Here is a 15,969-nt window from a genome sequence, read left to right as displayed (position 1 = left end):
CCTCTGTCGAAAAAATAAATAAAAGAGTTTTAATAAAAGTCCTAGTAATCCACTTTTTTTCAGAATTTTATGGTATCCAATCAAACTTAATTGGATAAGGAATTCTGTGTAAAAAGAAAAGTTTCTTTGTTAATATGAATAGCACCTTATGTATACAACGGGTTAATTTTTGGTATTCAAAAAATTCATATATAAAGTCTACAAAAATTCATTTTTTTTTCACAGTCACGTGTGAATTTGGACAAGGCTTATGACGAGGGTTAGGAAGTACGAGTCACGAGTGCAAAAAAAAGAACTTCAAAACATCGTATGTAGTGTAGATCATTGTTTTCCGAATATTTTTTATTTACTACTCTATTTCTTATTATAAAAATAACCAAAATGTAAAAAATAGAATCTTATTAGATAACGTAATGAAAATGATAAATACTCATAAAAACAGAGCTTATATAAATCATTTCTATATACTGATAACGTAAAAGTTGTTCGTGTTTCTTAATTTCTTTCTGAAAGGTCCCAGAATTTCAAGATCTTAACGGAAGGTCAGAACTTTTTCGACCAGTATAGGTCAAACTGGACCAGATCGACCGAAGAATGCCGAATCGACCGGATAAATAGGTTCAAACCAATTCTAACCAGATCCGGATCGAACCAGTTTAAACCGGTTTTGTCCGAATCAAAACGAGTTTAAACCGGTTCAAAGGGTTAGAGGTGAGGGCTACTAATTTAGTCTATCATCTGATCAAAAACACCTTAGGTGTGAAAAGAAAGGTGCGGCCAAAATAGGGATTGAGCGTGCGACTTAAAGGAATGAAATCAAAATTGGCAGTCAAACTGGTAGCTACAATTATAGCACTGATAAGAATTTTACAGCAAATATTCATTTATTAGTTAGCTAGGCCGTGTTTTTTGTTCAACTAGGGGCATGATTAGGTAAAACACACCTAAGGTGTTTTTCATTAGATATCATTATTTTTGTCAATACACACCAACAAACCACAGCAGTAAGAAAGTGCCACTCGATAGTAACCAACATTAGCCTTAGTATCACAACCTTGTTATTCGGAACACACCTATATTTTACAGAGCCAACTAGATTCTTTAAAATATTTGGTGAAAGTTTTCCTCTCTAAAACAGTGTTAATAGCTTCCTTTAAAATAACGCCATGGAATTTAGAGTAACAGTTTCTTGTCATCACCTCCATTCAATCGGTATAGCCGTATCAAGCATCATTATTTATGTTAATTGCTTAAGCTAATATCATGTGACGCTAAACGCTCTTTAATTAGAATAATTTCATGAAATTTAGTAAATTTGTGTTGAAAAGTTGGCACTGAATAATCAATAATAACCGTTCACCCGTATGATTCTTTTGAAAACTTGAGCTAGAAACTACTAATCTAGTTTGCTTGGCCTAACCAATACTTATGTATCTGCAAGTCCTTTCACCTTATAGTTTTGCTACTCTAAGTCAGCCGTCTTTAATCCGAATTATAAAAAACTAAAAACAATACACTTTCACTCTTAGATGAAGCTGTAGTAAAAAGTGTTAGATCGATATCTCACGTGACTTTTTACGTAGGGGTGTGCAAACATTTTCGTTAAATTTGAGCATTTTTGTTGAATAACTGCGCACATGTGGCTTATATCTACACCAAATGAGACTTCTAATTGTATGCTGTAAAGATCTACCCGTGTATCAAGTTTTAAAAAAAAATCCATAAAAGTCAAATAATGTTTCCGTACTTTGGGTCAAAAGAAAAAAAAAAAAGGAAGAAACTCAATCAAAATTGGAGAGGTTATATCTCAGGCATTTCTGAATTGATTGCCTTGAAATTTGGTAAGTGAATCAAGAATCCAGTAGAGCACATCCACTGAAAAGATGTGATAGTTTGGATTACCACAGTCCGAGCTACAAAAGGTGGAAAATCGCTAAACTATCACTCCTGTTAGTAATACACAGACACAGACACACTGTCCTGCAGGTTTTTTTTTGGCCGCAAGATACACTATTATATATATTATGATTACAAATATTTAAATCATAACTAATCTGAGCAACAATTTCTAATTTGTAATCTAGAAAATATTGTGCCCAGATTACAGGGAATTAGAATCAAATGTAGAACGTCTAATGTCAGTGACGAAAACTTTAATCAACATCATCTTAGAAACAGATGTCTTAATTCAACCAATATAGACTCCATTAAAAATTACATTGAATAATTATTAGTTGCTCTTTAAGCAGTGAGCCAGGCATAGCCTAGTGGTTAGCATGTTGGAATGTGAATCCAAGGACTCATGGTTTGGGTCTCATTACTGCAAAATCATGCTCTGCACTTTAGGAGAGTGAGTGTGTTATAAAAGTGATGGCTAAATCCCACCATTTGAATAGAGTAGCTCAATAGTGGCAATGAGTGTTGTTTTCTATCTAATCTATCAGTTCAAAATTAGGAATAGTTATGCGAGAACATACGAAACAAATCCAAAGTGCGGAAAGAGTTTTGTGACTACAGGATGCGAACCACGAATTATCGTATTCACAGTCTGGCCATGCTAACAGCTAATAAGTCTGGCCACTATATTATACAAATGTCATATAAGTTGACAGATAGCTGAGGACGGCACTAATGTAAAGCGCAATGGTATTAGTATTTCCAATTTGAACGATACTTTATGCAGACTTGTTTCGAGCAAATCTGATATAACCATTTCTAATTCTGAATTATTGACGAGATGGAAGGTAGCCAGCCGGAAGCACCGCTACAACACTGGCTTACATATACAAGTTTTTTTTTTGTGTGTGTGTGTTATTGTTGTTTGTAGTTTAGCCCAAAGGTATACAATGGGCTAATCTGTGCTGTGCCCACCACGGGTATCGAAACCCGGTTTATAACGTTATAAGCTTATTTACCACTGAGCCACCGAGTGGCATATACAATAAAAAATGCTTGGAAAAATAAAGTTAGCTAACTTAACTGTTCTAACTGAGTATTAAAACAAAGTTGTTTAATAAACACTGAATTTTATAATATTTCCAAGAGTTTTCACACTAAATCCTCATCCATAAACAGTTATTGAGCCTGGTGTAGTAACACAAAAGCATTCCCAGTTCTTAACTGAATGGATCAGTCTCCCCAGTGGTGTGAATGAAAAACTGGCACTGATGATTAAGGATTCTAAGTGCCAACTTTCAAGTATTATTTGTAAGCTGTCTGTTGATGTTTATAACTGCTCATTATCTGTGTACTTTAGAGACATTAAATGTAGAACACATATTGAAGTGAAATTAGTTGCCAGTTATAATTATCACTACTGATCCTCATCTTATCCATATTCCATTTCTGTGGTAAATGATTTCATAAGGGAAGTTAATATTCAAAAATCATCATTTTTTTCAAGCATTTGTTTCAAACTTATTGTAAGGTTTTCAACAATGTGTGTAAGTACTTCTCACCTTTGTTTCTTGATGATCTTCTTAAAAGTTGTTTTCCTGGAATCACATAGAAACTCACTGCTGTCATATATTATATGTTTGTTTGTTTCAATATTGTCTGATGCTGAATGAAAAGTAATGATTTTTTTTCTTGAAAATGTCCGAGTGCATTAGCAAGCTGTATAATTCTATATATGAAAATACGGAGGTTGGGAAAGGTGTATTCAAATAATTTTGGAGCCTCATCACGTCGACACAATCCATACTGCGATAGCCAGCCATACTTTATCTGACGATGGGGCACCTTTGACAATTGCAAAAGGCTCCATTGTAAGGTTTCCATGTCTAAAACCCACCACTGTTCCTTGTAGGCTTTTCATAATCCATCTAGTGTATGAAGACGATAGTTTCCCAGTGTTTGTTTTAAAGTCCAATCACATAGAAATCCATAAACACTGCATTTGGAGACTTCTTGATTATGTTGCATACCGTTGCCTAGGACAAGTGGATGACTTTTACCACCCAACTTTAAGTTTGTAGATTCTCACCTGTTACAATACACTGTACTTTGCTTGCCACAGTTGGGGTACGACTTATTGTAGTTTTTTTTGGATGATCCTCGTACCCCAAGCTGATCCATATTCTTTTGTTTTCATTGCCACTGTTTAAGAGAGATATCCCCCTTCTTAGAAATTTCAAAACCCCGATTTGAACATATCTTTGTGAGCTGAATATTTTGCATTAGAAAGGGCTGTTATATAACTTCCTAAAAAGTGATCAATTTTTAGTTGCATCTCACTACCTTCGTAACGCTAAATAACGTCAAACATATCGGCCGTGGTTGTCGATTCCAAATCTTTTTAATATAACATACTCAATCTTCTGTATAACTGGCATTGGAAAAGTTGTATGTCTAAATTTAACCTGGGCATTGGCTGAAGACCCTGATGTCAACTCTACATTTACAGACTGGAGGTTAGCATTGACAGCATGTAGCAATTTTTTAAAGTGTGAAACTTATATTTGAACTGCAGTTATTGAAATGTGTCAGACTCTTTTGAGTATGCTTACATGTTTGAAAATATTTATAAAAAAAGCTTAGTGTATACACACACAGATAGATGTGAGCTGTTCCAGATATATTTCACCCAGGAAAGGAAATGGGTTTAGGAACTAGGTACACGCTTAGAAGGAGCAGTGGAGTGATAAGTATAAAAAAGCAAATAGAAAACATAGGAGGATCTTATTTTATATTTTAGCCTGTTAATATCGGTTATTTGAGTCCCTAATTCGTACAAAACTATAGACTTTGTATTTGGACATCACAAACATCTAATTTGAACCAATGCTGCATTCAACATACCACGTGACACACGAAAATCGATGTTTAGGCGTGTTCTTATAATATTTACTTTTAAATTAAGAAATTAACTAATGTTCAATACTAGAATTTGAATTACAATCTACAATTTCATACCAAACTTACCGACATAAATTCATAAAATAGTAGTTCAATACAACTTGAATGTAAGTCAACAAACGCGATAGCGTGGCCTTTGACCCGTGACGATAGGGTTAATAAACATCTTCAGTGGTACTAAACTTAAGCAATGGAGAAAACATGGAAACTGAGAACTAGTTACACGGCGTGTACCCCCATTTCCATCACTAATTTCCCCACATAAAGAACGCTACTGTCAGCATCTAATGCTAGCCAATGTTTAAGATAGCACTGTGAAGACAGCTAGAGGAAGTTTCTTTTAGTTGTGTTACTGCACTTGTCCTATTGGCTACTCAAACTGCAGTCTTTCAAGTTATCCAATTTAAACAGTGTTAGTTCTAATGAAAGGTGAAGAGTAAAAAAATAACAAAATTGTGTTCCTGTTTCACCATGAAATTCTGTAACGTAACTTGCGCGTGTGGTAAGATAAGAAATGAAAGAAACAGTGGTGTTTGTTTTCATTAGTGAGTATCCGAAACCAAGGACTTGCTTAGGCTTATGCAAAATGGGTTTTTGTACGACTTGACAAAAAGCACTCTGAAACATAAAGACTCGTGGTACGAGTTGTTTGTGTGGTTATTCCATCATAATGATTCTCAGAACGTTTCCACTATGAATTATAAACAACCTATATTTAAAGGGACTTTGTAATCACATGAGATTCATAGATTTTTTAATTTCCAGGCCTTAGAATAATCAGTTTAATAATAGAAACTTGTTGCCTTTTATTTGACGGGGAGGATTAATGGTGGGCCTTACATTAGTTAATTTAGAAACTGGAGTCAAGGTCTGATAAATAATTCATACCAGTATGTTTTAATTTTTACATCAGAAGTTGGAGTCAAGGCCTAATAAATCACTGAAACTAGTATGTACAACTTTGACATCAGAAGCTGGAGTTAAGGTCTGATAAATCATTCATACCAGTATATTATAAATTTATGACTAGCATTGTGGAAAGAAATCTCCTAATGATACTTGCATGCTGTTTGGTAGATGTCATGACAAGTTAAACCCGACAGATTTCAGGCGTTTAGTTTGGGTTTGAATATTACATTATTTCTAACATACTACACTATCAGAACAGGTCCACATCTACTTCTCATTCACCTATCATGTTAATCTCTTATTAGCTAGAAAATTATAATGATTGTAAAAACACTTTTCATTAAAGAAAGAAAATAACATATGTTTTCTGTAGTCCCACATCAGACTATAAAAATATTCCATCATAATTAAGTAGCCACTATTTAAATACTGAAACATTTATGAAAACCTTTTTAATTTTCATGATGTACTTTCAGGTGTGAATTGGTATATTTATAAAATGTAATGCATGTTGAATTCCTACCAGCATACATTATATTTGCTCAAATGGATCTATAATCCACATAATGGTGATTTTAAAAATAAACCAGCAAAGTTGAGATGAGTAACAATCACCCTTCTCCCTCCACAGTGAAGTCATAAATAGATACATCATAAGGTGGCATACTATCAATGTTGTTGTTATCATCATCATAAGCTTCTAGAAAGTATTTCTTATAAAAGTACAAATGGATTTATGTACAAGTTTAGTATTTGTTCTTTTTTTTCACATATTACAATAACCTTGCACATTTTACCAGAAGATATTGTCAGTTTCCAGATTTTTTTTATCCAAATCTACAAAGCATCTGTACTTTGGAAAAATGAGTAAGTGCAAAAAAGAATTGTGTGTGTTTCAGAATACTGGTACTTTTGGATAACACATCCTTAAGGAACATAATACATTTTGGCAGTATATTCAGAAGAGAAAGATATTATAAATAGCCAGCATCAGATATAATCTTTTACAAAGATTTATAAATATATTCACAATGTATTATTTTAAAAATAATGGTTATTTACTCAAAGAATCTCATGGATAATTTAATTATCTTTTCAATGAGATATCAATTTATATTAATTATTAAGATTTGAAGGAAATTGTAAGATCCACTTCATAAAGAAACAATACGAACTTAAAAAAAATCAATACAATTTTATGAATAAAAAATAAGTTGGTCAAACAAAATCTGTGTTGTATTTATAAATGAAAGTCCTTCACACCAACAGTACCAAATTGAAAACAGAAATCATATATTTATAATCCTTTAAAGGCCTGTCATGATAAAATCTACATACAAATTTCACTATACACATGGATTCCATAGGATTGAATCTCCTCGACAGAAATGTAATGATTTTCAAAAGAAGATGAACTTGCAGCATAGTTGCACATACCAATGTAATAAACAGTACCAAATAATCCACTAAAACCAAATATTGTATCATTACAGTGTCCAATGTAGAAATGCCAATGGATGACTATCTGTTCAAGCATCCTTCTTGTTATGCCAAGCACAACATTACTGGAATGCTACTGTTTGCTGTTTGTTCTGCCTCCTACTAACTCAAAGTTTCACTTGTAGAACTACAGCTAACCACAATCAACTAATCACAAACAACCGATGTTACGTCGACTGAGTAATGCTTTGGATAACCCGCTGGCCCCAGAACAACTCCAAATCAAAGGGCTCAAATTCTAGAAAGAAAAAAAAGAAAAGAAGGATTCTGTCACTACTAGAAAAAAAAAAAATCTTTATTATCATTTAATAAATTACAAAATTACATAAAAGTCTCGAACTTGTTACAAGGATGTCTTACAGTGAATGAAGCTGAAGATATTGGAATAATATCTTATTAAATTAAAAACAAAAACATATTTCAAGCTATTTACATAAAATGTAACAAATGTTCTGAACCAAGACATAATTTCACGTTTCATGTTAGAATGACAAATTAATATTCTACTTCAAATAATAAGAACTACAACCAGTACTCTGCATAACAAAAATATATGGTACACATAAAATACACATTTAAATAGGCAACATGCAAGTAGGGGAAAAAAAATCACAATTTTTTCAAATAAAGAAGGAAACCATCTTCTTTTACATCATTTTCCACCAAGCTGAAATTGGATTTATATTCTGGTTTTGAAAGTTAGATTTATAAAACTGACTTGATGTGGTATATTAAGAAATATTTGTACATTCCATTTCCAATAAAATCTGAATTATGAATTGGACAAGTTTCTAGAGCTGCACGGGCACTGTTCGTTACTTCACTGACTTATGCTCCTACTTCTCTAGTCCTAGTCCCACCTACTCCTTTAAAAATACAAGTTCTCAATTTGAATGCCTGGAAAAACAGATTTCAATACAGGTACAGCCATTATACAAAGAATTTGTTCAAATGTTTGGAAAATAGGTTAGTCACCACTTTTACTTATTCATATATTAGCAAGTTATTTCTTTGGATAAGACTATGCACAACTTTTTTCTACTGAACTCATCTCTTCATAAAATTAAACGCGAGTGAATGCTGTTACTCTGGAATATATTGTGATGCAAAAAAAAAGTAGCTATTTAGCTGCATTCATTTCATAAACATTACGTCAATATATTGATATCATCTTAAAATATGTTGCACAAAATTACAAGCATTTTATTTTGTATTAATCTGGAACTTATAGAAATATCAACATTCTATACTCTAATGCTTCAGAATAATGATCATTCCAATTACTCTAAAAGAATTAGGGCATCTTACAAAAGCTTTCGATTTTAGTTATAATTGCAATTTTGATTGTTTTTTCCAAGCCAATAAGCTTTAATGGTTGCCAAATGACCAAGTGTTAACTATTTTTTTAGGCCTCCATGTGAAAATTAAATCTTTTTTTTTTCTCCATCATACTGTGCTAATTTCAAAGTTTGGGACCAGTTAGTAGTCAAATAACTGAAGGCCATCACCATAAATGTTACATCAACTTCCAGTGAAATAGCTGCATCATAATTTAACACCTTTTCGCTACAGAAATATGGAAGCCTTGAGTTATTTTAACAATTTTAGAGGCCTATACAAACACTCACGGTGAATAAGGGTGAAAACTTGGCCTATTTGAATTTAGTGAAAAAATAGAAAAGGCAAAATACATTAAATGGAAGAATTACTTTTGGAATGCTTTAGTAATATGCTGCCTGAAGTTCATTTAATTCTGCTTGTTGTTTTTTTTTGTAAGATTTTGGTGCTATCAGAAAGATTCATCCTTGTTCTAGGATACATAAGAAAAATCCATAATGCAGCCTCAACCAAGTGATATATTAAGCATATTGTTACAGGACACAGCAGATTCTGAAACAACAGGAATTTTATCTACTTATTTAGCTTATACATTTCCAATAACTGACTTCCTCAAACAGAATACTGTGTGACATTACAGCCTATCAGACCTTCATGCTTTCTTTCTCTAACAAGTTAATTTACTTAGTTTTGAAAAACAAATCTTTCGCCAAGTACATTTCACAGTATCCCTCTACGTACTGCATTATCACAGGTTTAGTTAACTAAATGTATAATAATGTTAGACCCTTAGTTACAGAAAGCTTATATAAACTTGACTATTTTAAAAAATAATTTTTTAATCTCATTATTTTTTTAATTCCTGATTGAACAAAATATATTAAAAGTTTTTAACTTTTCCATGTCTATTTATTTAAATTTTCATATTAGTTTGACATTTGTAGATCATCATTTTTATAAATGTCTTTAGTAAATAAATTCTGGATACTTTAATACAGTAGAACTTGTTTTCAAGATAAATCATTTTTGGTATTTGTTTTAGCATCTGTACTTGCAATCCAAATAGCATGCACCTTATATGACACATAGGCTGGTCAAAGACCCCCAAAGGCTGAGGCACAGCTATCCTTAATTTAGAACTACTGGACAGAAAGAGGCACTCAGTCAGTAGTACTCAACTGATTGGGCATGTTCAGCAGCATATTATTGCTTAAAGTTTGAGACTTCTGATCCACAGCCATGCATGATAACTCCTAGGTCATGTTGAGCCCAAATAATGTCCGATTTATGCAGATTTTACACTTAAAAGAGTGGAAAGTAACGTTAAGAAACCAGTATTTTAAATAAAAAAAAGTTGTTTTTTTTTAAACCAAATATGTGAATGTATTAGAAAAAGAAAGGATTAAGGTCTGAATGTTTTTTACAATATTTTTGGAAACATTATTTATTTTAGAAATGCATACATAAAAAAATAAGTAGACAATAAGCTTTTATAAAACATAAGAAACAGCCTTTTATCTATTTACATGTATGTTTTTAAAAATTAGGCCACTCTCATACCAGTATTTTACATTCTTGAACATTTAATATGCAAAGTTATTATCTACAATGTTAAGAGAATTTCCCCAACATTTTATATTCAGAATACATGAAATGTCATTTTATATGCACATAAACATTCCTCCATTTTAAATAACACCAAAACCATGACAATCCTTTGTATTTCAGTGGCACATGTAGCAGTATCAAAGATAACTGTCTAAATCAAAATATATACACTCGCTTTAATACAGGTAACAGAATACCTGACACTGATTTTAATAATTTTTAATGACTTTTCTTACTAGCCATGTGTTGCTTTGAAGAATACTGTATGGGTCAATGGACTGATTTTGATCAGAATTTTTTTTTGTTTTCTTTATTTAGTGGGACACTTCACTTGATCTTGCAATTAATCAATCACAATTCATGACCACTGAAGACCCAAAAACATTTTACAGATGGGCCTTGCGTTTAATCTTTACATTATACATTTAATCTAGCAACTGAGCTTGTAACATGACTATAGCAGTGCTTCATATGAAATACACACACACACACACACAAACGAACTGTTACAGTTTAGAAAAAGTAATACAGAAATTCAGCAGATAATTCATTGTTAAGTATGTTGTTTTCCAATTAATAAGAGGAAACATTCCATTTTCTAACAAATCTAATTAAAAAAAAACCTTAAAATAAAACTGAAATCTAAGTATTCTAAATATATTTCAACATTATTAAAACTTACTATTTCCTATCATTTCATTAATAAGTAAAAATAATAATTTTAACAGACTGACGATGTTTAACCACTGAAACACTTTCCAAATAAACATATAGCTCCTGAAATACCAACAGGAAATAATAAAAAATAAATATTAACAACTTTGTTGTTTTTTCTTTTACAATATTCACATTATGTTGTATATCCATTGCCATAAAATACAAAAAAAACTAATAATCAGTTATTCAAAACTGAACCAGGATATTAAAACATGACAAGCTTGCATTCTACAAGCATATCATTTCGGTTGAAGATTGGATCAACACTGAAATCTTCAGTCTTGTGCAGGATATTACACTTCTCTCTTCACAGAGTCCCAAACATTACCTATACCAAGCACACACTGTGGAACACAGGGGGGCATTCTACTTACTTGGGAGTTGACTGGTTGAACAGTTGTCTTGATAATACACCACACTATTCACTGTAGATAAAAACATTTCATTCTTACTCGTTTAAACTGTACGGCCAAAAATTACAAAGATCTATCACATAACTGAAAACCAACAAAAAAAGTTCCATTTGAGATAATATCTATTGTGATTTTTCTATATTACTACAGTATTACAGTTTTTGAACCACTGTCTTAACCAATCAAAATTAAACTGCACAGATAATTTTTTATGGGCTATATTCAGCTTCTGATTTTAAACGATTTTACATGCTTTTCACACTAATTTTACGTACAATGATACCTGAACAGCAACAATCATCATGTTGTATAAGAATACTGTCACATACCATATAGCCATGTAAAAGAGAACTAATAGTTATAGACATATACAAAACTATTAATGACACTGAATTTTTACAGCGTATTACAAACTGTGTGAAATCAGTATAACGGATATGAAACACGCTCATAGATATGATATTCTATATGCTTTGTAACATACACAAGTAGAAAATTCTACTGTTTTTAAGCAATTTAGAGAATATTGATGTGTTTTATCTACCAAAGAAAAAAGACTAAATATCTTGTGTGAAGAAAAGGGACCACTTTGAAAACTGTTTTTTATTTCAACAGTGTGACTGAAAGGGACCACTTTGAGAACTGTTCTTTCTTTCAACAGCATGAAAGAAAGGGAAACTTTGAGAACTGTTCTTTCTTTCAACAGCATGAAAGAAAAGGACCACTTTGAGAACTGTTTTCTTTCTTTCAACAGCATGAAAGAATGGGAACACTTTGAACAATCTAGCTGCATACCAACTGAATTTCTAGATTTTATTCTCAGAGAAGGAAAGACGAGCAACGTACAATAATATATTTAGTGCCAACAACAATTCAGGAAATAGAATTTTACCTAAGACTCTGAATATTGCAATTCTGCCAGCATGGTGAGCTCTGGTATTGGGTGGCAGGCTATGTTGGCAACAAATGAAGTATAGTTGAAATGTAAAAAAAAAAACTTACTAAAAATTCATATTGGGTCAATAAACAAAAATACAGGTTAAAATTTTTAGCAGTTTATTTTGATTTAATACCAAACTTATGACTACATAGTTAAAAACTGACAGCAAAAGAAATAATACTTTGCTCGAAAAAAACAAAACAACTTTTTTATATTAAATTCTTTAAATATTTTCATAAAGTCTGTTTGATGGATAATTTAATATAATTGAATCACAATACTTGTTCGAAATATAGATCAAACATCATATTTCACTTGTCAGTAATTTGTTTTTACCACTCAAACTAAAAGATATATTTAAAATAAAAATAACAAGTTGCCTAGAGCTGTCATAGTGGCAGCAACATACGGTCAAAATCTAAATGCATTTAATAAAGATGTCCACTTTACAAGTTTTACATGCAACTAATTGCCATTGCATAAGTACAGTATAAACATGAGATGAGCTCTTTACAAACAGAAGTAATGGTATAATATTTTACACAATAGCATAAAAAAATAATAATAATGAAACTATAAACATACCTTTCCCTTCTGCACCTGGTTGTTTAGCAGCCTCATATTCTCGACTCACTAGTTTCCAAGCTGTAATTTGTATAAGTTAGATTTTATAATCTTATTTAACATAATATATATATATAAACAATATTGGCTCTTTTTCTTTTCTGAATAATAATAACAGATTTTTAATGAAATTCAAATACTATCACATCCTCTAAATGTACATAATACTTCTGATTACTAATATAATCCTTCCCGCACATTGCTAACCTACGAAGAATTGACAAGCAAACTCATGAGGCTTAAAAATTCAAAATGTAACAAGATAAATCGACTGATTGTACAACCATGTTTTTTTTTGTGATAAAATAATATACAATTATTGCCCATGATATATTTATTACATATAAATATACTGAAATCAATAAGACTGTATTTTATTCTATTTCTAGGAATTATTTCATAAGAAAATATATATTATTTAAAGGCATATTTGTGTGTTTTACTAAACGTGATATATGAACAATCAAATCAACTTTTAAAGTTTTATATGCTTACCAAAAAGATCAATTAAATATTAAACGTATGCATGAAAAAAGTGCAACAAAACATTGAAGTAAACTTTTCTAAACAATAATCTTTGATGCTCATGTAGTTCAGATGAGTAAATAATCAAAATTGAAAGTTTTTAAAGAAACTTTTTTTGACAGTGGATGCATGAATAGACTTGCTTTGGTATGCAGTACCACTCAATATCTTAGTCCAAGGTATCAACATTCACATTTTCAAGGAAACTTTGAAAAGAAGCATTGTTTTGGTTTACATGTCATATTATAATATTATACATAAGTTTATTTTACAAAAAAAAAACTGAATAAACAATATTTAGCAGGTCCTTTCTACCAAAAACAATATGACCACATTGATCAGCATAGGTTATCCTTTTTTCTTTAGACTATCAATGTACTTTTGTCTATTTTTGCTGTACAATCTTCTGAATTTGCCACTGTTGGTTTTTCTTTTTTCCAGCATTAATTTCCACCTAATACCACAAATTTTTTTAATGGATTAGCATCCAAAACTTAGGTTGATTTTTTCATACAGTATATATCACAAGCCTTTTCCTTCACCTCCAAATACATCTTATTCGACAGAGCAATATTTTTTGAATCATTATTTTACTGAACATCCAATTCGAAGTCAATTAAACATCCTCAATTGGGTAATTTGAGGTGAACAAGGATGTTGTGATATTGCTCCATTTGTTATAATACCATCAATTTTGATACCCTGCAATACAAAAAAAAAAATTCCCAATACCATTACAGACATACCATCTTTTACAGTTTTGCCTCTTGGTGAACATTTCAAGGCCAAGTTTCCACTCACAAGCTCTCCTAGATTTTCAAAAATGCTCAGTCTTTGTTTTGAGAATTCACAGCACTTTGTCTCAATCATTTTTCAATTTATGTGATCCTTTGCAAGTTTTAAATGCGTTCCCATATAGACATGCGAGATAGTACACAGACATTTTAGCTGCAACTTTTCCACATAGAACGCTTTCTTCAAACCTCTTTTACAAATTTTAATCGCATGCGTAACCTGTATGTCTACATTTATTTCTGAGTATATTTATTATTGATTTGCTGTTGAGATTCTTAGAATGACACTAACTTCCTATCTGGATGCTTTTCTTGGCCTATCAAAATTATTTATTAGTATAATATGCAGTTTAAATGATCAGTCAAGAAGTACTGGAATTACATAGAAATTTTGTATTTTTTTTTCATAATACAACTACAATGCATTTTATTACAAAATGGAATGAACCATCAGCAGCAGTAATGATGGTCAGGATTTTTCAAACATTTTAATCGGGGAATCAATGATTCCATGAAAATAAAGAGTAGGTGTAAAAGAACAGCCTTGAAGGACCAAGTGGTCAATTATTGCCCATGTGTTACGTGATTTTCATGGCGTATATTAAACAACCTATTTTGGTTTCTATACCTGATAGAGCACTACTATTGTTACATCACCAAGCTAGTCAAGAAAATGAGGAGTTGAAATACTTACAGTCGTGGATATACCGCATTATTTCTTCATGCTGCGGTGTAATAGTGTCTTGGCTGCTTTTCTGATTGTAAGATCTCCTGCCATTTACTTGTTGGAATACTGGCTTAGGGGAGCTTAAAAATACAAGAGCAAATTGTTTCACATTCCTTGCCAATTAAAAAATCCAAAACTTTAACACTGAATGTTCGCCCTTTGCTTGTACATAAATGAGCAGTTAAACTGAGGAAAGGAACTGCAAGTGGTAAATTAAAATACATGAACCAAACTTATGTCCTGCTCAGTTTTTGTAGTAGTATTATAGAAAGCTATTCCTATAGCTTTTGTAAGCTAAGTAATAGTAGAGAAGAACTGACTAAATGTTGTTTTAATAACTAATTTGTAACCTCATAATTAAAGGTACTTTGATATTTCAATCATTAATGTGTTGTGACCATACCTAGTTACTTAAGTAACCTTTTCAGTTAACTTTCTTTTTTTTTTTCCATTATTGGTGGTCATTTTGATTTTTACTTTTGGGTTTGGTCTATTTATGGTTTCTTCTTAAGTAGCAGTAGACTTTGTATTTAATATTTTACACAGGAAAAAGATCACCTAGAGTGCACATGTTTATCCTTGCACGATTAGAAAAATTAAATGGGTGAAAAATGACACAATGAGGGTCTCTACAGAGAAGTACTATTGAGATGAGCCAGATCTTAGTTCTTGCAGGGGGTTGATTAAGACCAAAAAAAGGTAGATATACTCCATTATAAAGAAAATGTGTGTTCCTTTAAGATAAGGAATTTATCTCCAAATCAATAGGCTGTAATTATAGGCTGTAATTTTTCTTGTGCAGAATAATAAGATGAAAGGAAACAATTTCAAGATTTGAAAAATTTCAGGATGATTGGCCTATGGAATGAGTTACAATCAGCCGGTGCTTTACAATAGCTAAAGATGAGAATCAACAATTCCTTGAAAAATAAAGAATGGGTTTAAATTTTATTTTTGTCAAGTACAAATATGAAAGACCAGTTTTGAAGAACCAAATGGTCCCTTGCTGACTAAACG

General features: G+C 31.6%; 1 protein-coding gene across 2 annotated transcripts in view; it reads right to left on the bottom strand.

The window, feature by feature from the left end:
• Positions 1–7,042: 7,042 nt before the first annotated feature.
• LOC106458007 (MAPK regulated corepressor interacting protein 2-like) overlaps positions 7,043–15,969 on the bottom strand; it is a 12,665-nt gene continuing 3,738 nt past the window's right edge. Inside the window, exons 3-6 of one of the 2 annotated variants that reach the window (XM_013917457.2) lie at positions 14,920–15,032; positions 12,868–12,927; positions 11,304–11,354; positions 7,043–7,504 (exon numbers count right to left, since the gene is read on the bottom strand). In XM_013917457.2, the coding sequence (XP_013772911.1) occupies positions 7,434–7,504; positions 11,304–11,354; positions 12,868–12,927; positions 14,920–15,032 (295 nt within the window). In that variant the 3' untranslated portion in view covers positions 7,043–7,433. Of the gene's footprint in view, positions 7,505–7,540; positions 8,133–11,303; positions 11,355–12,867; positions 12,928–14,919; positions 15,033–15,969 lie in introns of those variants that run through there. The other variant, XM_022384124.1, reaches the window with a different exon arrangement.

Source organism: Limulus polyphemus, unplaced genomic scaffold (genome assembly GCF_000517525.1).
Source record: "Limulus polyphemus unplaced genomic scaffold, Limulus_polyphemus-2.1.2 Scaffold403, whole genome shotgun sequence".
NCBI lineage: Eukaryota > Metazoa > Arthropoda > Merostomata > Xiphosura > Limulidae > Limulus > Limulus polyphemus.
The sequence above is the reverse complement of the archived record's forward strand: the minus strand, read 5'-3'. Positions and strand labels throughout refer to the sequence as shown.